The sequence below is a fragment of the Cibotium barometz genome, chromosome 31, assembly GCF_041138505.1.
Source record: "Cibotium barometz isolate CiBa-2024 chromosome 31, ASM4113850v1, whole genome shotgun sequence".
Taxonomy (NCBI): Eukaryota; Viridiplantae; Streptophyta; class Polypodiopsida; order Cyatheales; family Cibotiaceae; genus Cibotium; species Cibotium barometz.
Window position 1 is genome coordinate 47102166 of NC_141076.1, and position 2889 is coordinate 47105054.

The window sequence follows — 2889 nt, forward strand, 5'->3', positions numbered from 1 at the left end:
TTGCTTCTTCTTCCTTGTCATGGGAGCTGTTGCATGGCTTGCCACGCATATTCATAATATGCCCCAAAGCTCTAAACATGTCAGCTCGAATGGAAGCATCAAGTACTTTTTTTATTAAGTTCTTAAGCCAACATCTTCGGACATGCCACTCCAAACACTTCCCTACATAGCATAAAGACGTGAATGGTTATAGTTAACACATCGATATTTTGATGTTTTCCTCATTATTAAATGTGGGAAATACGAACTTACTGTAAAGCTTGAATTTATGCTTCCGCATCGCCAACCATAAACGCATTTTCTTCCCATGATCTATCAAAGTTCAGAATGCGATTTCTAAGCATGGTCATCCAAGCCTTGGTATCATCGACGCAAGTCTTTTAATTATTTACTTTAGCCACTATTTACAAGAGTGGACGTGACTGTCCAGACGCAAGTCTTTTAATTATTTACTTTAGCCACTATTTACAAGAGTGGACGTGACTGTCCTGACGCAAGTCTTTCAATTATTTACTTTAGCCTATAGTTATAATAAAGCATAACTTATTGGATTCACAGAGGGCTATGCATTGCCGAGGAGATTTAGATCATAGTCAAGTAGTGTGTTATCAGGGAGAAGGCTGATGGCGTTCGTTGTCTTCCAGGAAAGCGGCTTGTCACCGTTGTAGCGCGCGCACGTGGTGCTCCAGAGAAGGTTTCCAGGCAGAATGGAGACGACCATGTCAAGGTAGGCGAGGAGGTCGGGCTGCTGGGTTGCAATGGTAGAACTCCTTATCTGCTCTATCAGCTCCACACAGCGGCGTAGTTCCTCCTGGATCATGTTCCACACCTGATCCACGATCTGTTGAAAGGTGCCGCTGCACGCTTCAAGTTTGCCCGAGAAGAAGGCTGTAGTGACGCCGGAGGAAATATTGTGCTGAGTGAATCCTAGAACCGAGGGCAAGTTGTGGACGTCGCCTCTCATATACTCCTTCCTGAAGGAGAAAAGATCGTTAGTCCATGCAAGGTAATTGCATACTGAGACTTTCAGCTCTTGCATGATCGGAGTGTGGAATAGCTCATCTTCTAGGTGTAGGCCGAGCCCGTACTCGCCAAACAGAATGACGAGCTCAGCGTAAGAGTCGCAAGAGCGGGCAGCGATCATGACTGTAGTGGACAGTTGATCAGAAGGATCACCTTGCACGCGTGAGACAGTTTGGTCCTTCACGCCTTCTAGCGAGGCAAGGAGTGAATAGGCCATGCGAGATTTCAAACTGGCGCCACCAGCCATGCCTTGGCACATTTCCTCCCAGACCTGAAAGAACACCTCCAAGAAGGAGGCCAGTCGAGGAACAGCTGAAAGGTCGCCAGTATTGGGTTGCCTGCCACCTTGTAAGATGGACACGACGCAGCTAAGCAAGTGCTTTGCGGTCGGCAGATCCACTGCAACCTCGTCGACAGTGTCGTCTAGCATGCACAGCAGAACTGTGATCTTTGTGATGACGATGAGTCGGTCTGGGTGGCCGGACGGATACTGGGCGCAGGTCAAGAGTGGGAAAGCACTCCGCACGTAGAACTCCCGCCGTGGCTGAGACAACTGCGGGGGCTCCATCATGGAGAACATCCAGGCATCACAAACCTCCCGGATGTGGCCGTAGTCCTCATGTATTTGTACTGGTAAGGAGCAGCTGATGGGAGGGAATACAAGTGCCGTCTGCGGGTCGACAAGGGCTTTCACGGGCTTGTATCTGTTCTGGTCTCCCTGCAGGCCAGCCACTACCTTATTGATGTGCCTATGCACAAGACCCCTGCTATTCAAACTGACCAGAGAGAGCGGATGGTATACAAGCTTTCTACACGCCGCAAGGCCGTAGAAACTGTTGTACGGTGCCCAGGCTAACCGAGTGGCCATACCTAGCTACTTTCTGTGACAGAGATAGTGTGATAGGGAGAGAGGACACGTGAGGCTATGGGATAGAAATTAGCATGGTAAGAGGTCTTCAGCTACATAGGACATAGGTGCAGCTGGCCTTTCTTGTCCATATATGATCTCAGGATTCCCGGCGGCCTTTGACTTGTAGCCCTAGGATAAAGGGCTGGGCAGTCGGGAGTCGCGGGGACACTGCCAAGGATTAAAAGACTACTTTCAACAATTCAGTAACACGCCATTTTATAGCAGAACAGTTTTCACTTGTTCTCTTACACCCGTGACCCAGGTCCCATACCCACACATGCTCTTCTACTGAACACACACCGCCATACCCCCATCCTAATGGGATACAACCCTTTGAAACTCTGATCTCTAGGTAAGGCACCCAACAAGCCACTCGGATATGCCCTACAAGAACGTTACTTGATTCATTGGAGTGGACATCGTCTCCAATGGAACGGAACCTTGCAATTATGGAGAGAAGGATTTGAAGATGCTCATCCAAGTCCCAGATTCAAAGCATAAAAGCTTGAAGATGTTAAATTTTTGCGTCTGGAGGGTGAAATTGTGGAAGTTAGGAAAGGTAGATTGAAATGTTTTTTTTTTGTTATTTTTGAAAAATAAAAAGGCTAAATTTTTTTTAGAGGAAATATTCTTGGAAATTCTTGCTAAGATTCTTGTTACATATGGTGATTGCCTAAAAGGAAATCACCCTATTGATTGCCTAAAAGGAAATCAATAGGGAAAAAAACCCACTAATACCAGATTGGTCTCCCACATTTGTTGATTAAGGGGAGGCGAGGGACCTAGGGTTTACATGAAAATAATGTATAATATCACTTGAGTTCAAAGGATATTACGCTGTTTACAAACATACATTTACAAGTCTTAAAGGTGTCATGTTTTTTAATTGCCAACGTATTTAAAAGAATGTATACATACAAGAAATGATATGTCACGCATTTGTGTGAAGGTGAAAA

The 2889-nt window shown here is 46.0% G+C and overlaps 1 protein-coding gene across 1 annotated transcript; it reads right to left on the reverse strand.

Annotated features, from left to right (window-relative positions):
* Positions 1-562: 562 nt before the first annotated feature.
* LOC147620940 (microbial Terpene synthase-like protein 13) lies at positions 563-1891 on the reverse strand. Its single transcript, XM_086825368.1, has one exon. The coding sequence runs from the start codon at positions 1889-1891 to the stop codon at positions 563-565; it is 1329 nt and encodes a 442-aa protein (XP_086681494.1).
* Between the last annotated feature and the right edge of the window lie 998 nt (positions 1892-2889).

Bases quoted from the DNA above. Each gene is read 5' to 3' on its own strand.
- LOC147620940 (XM_086825368.1), bottom strand. From the start codon at position 1,891: ATGGCCACTCGGTTAGCCTGGGCACCGTACAACAGTTTCTACGGCCTT.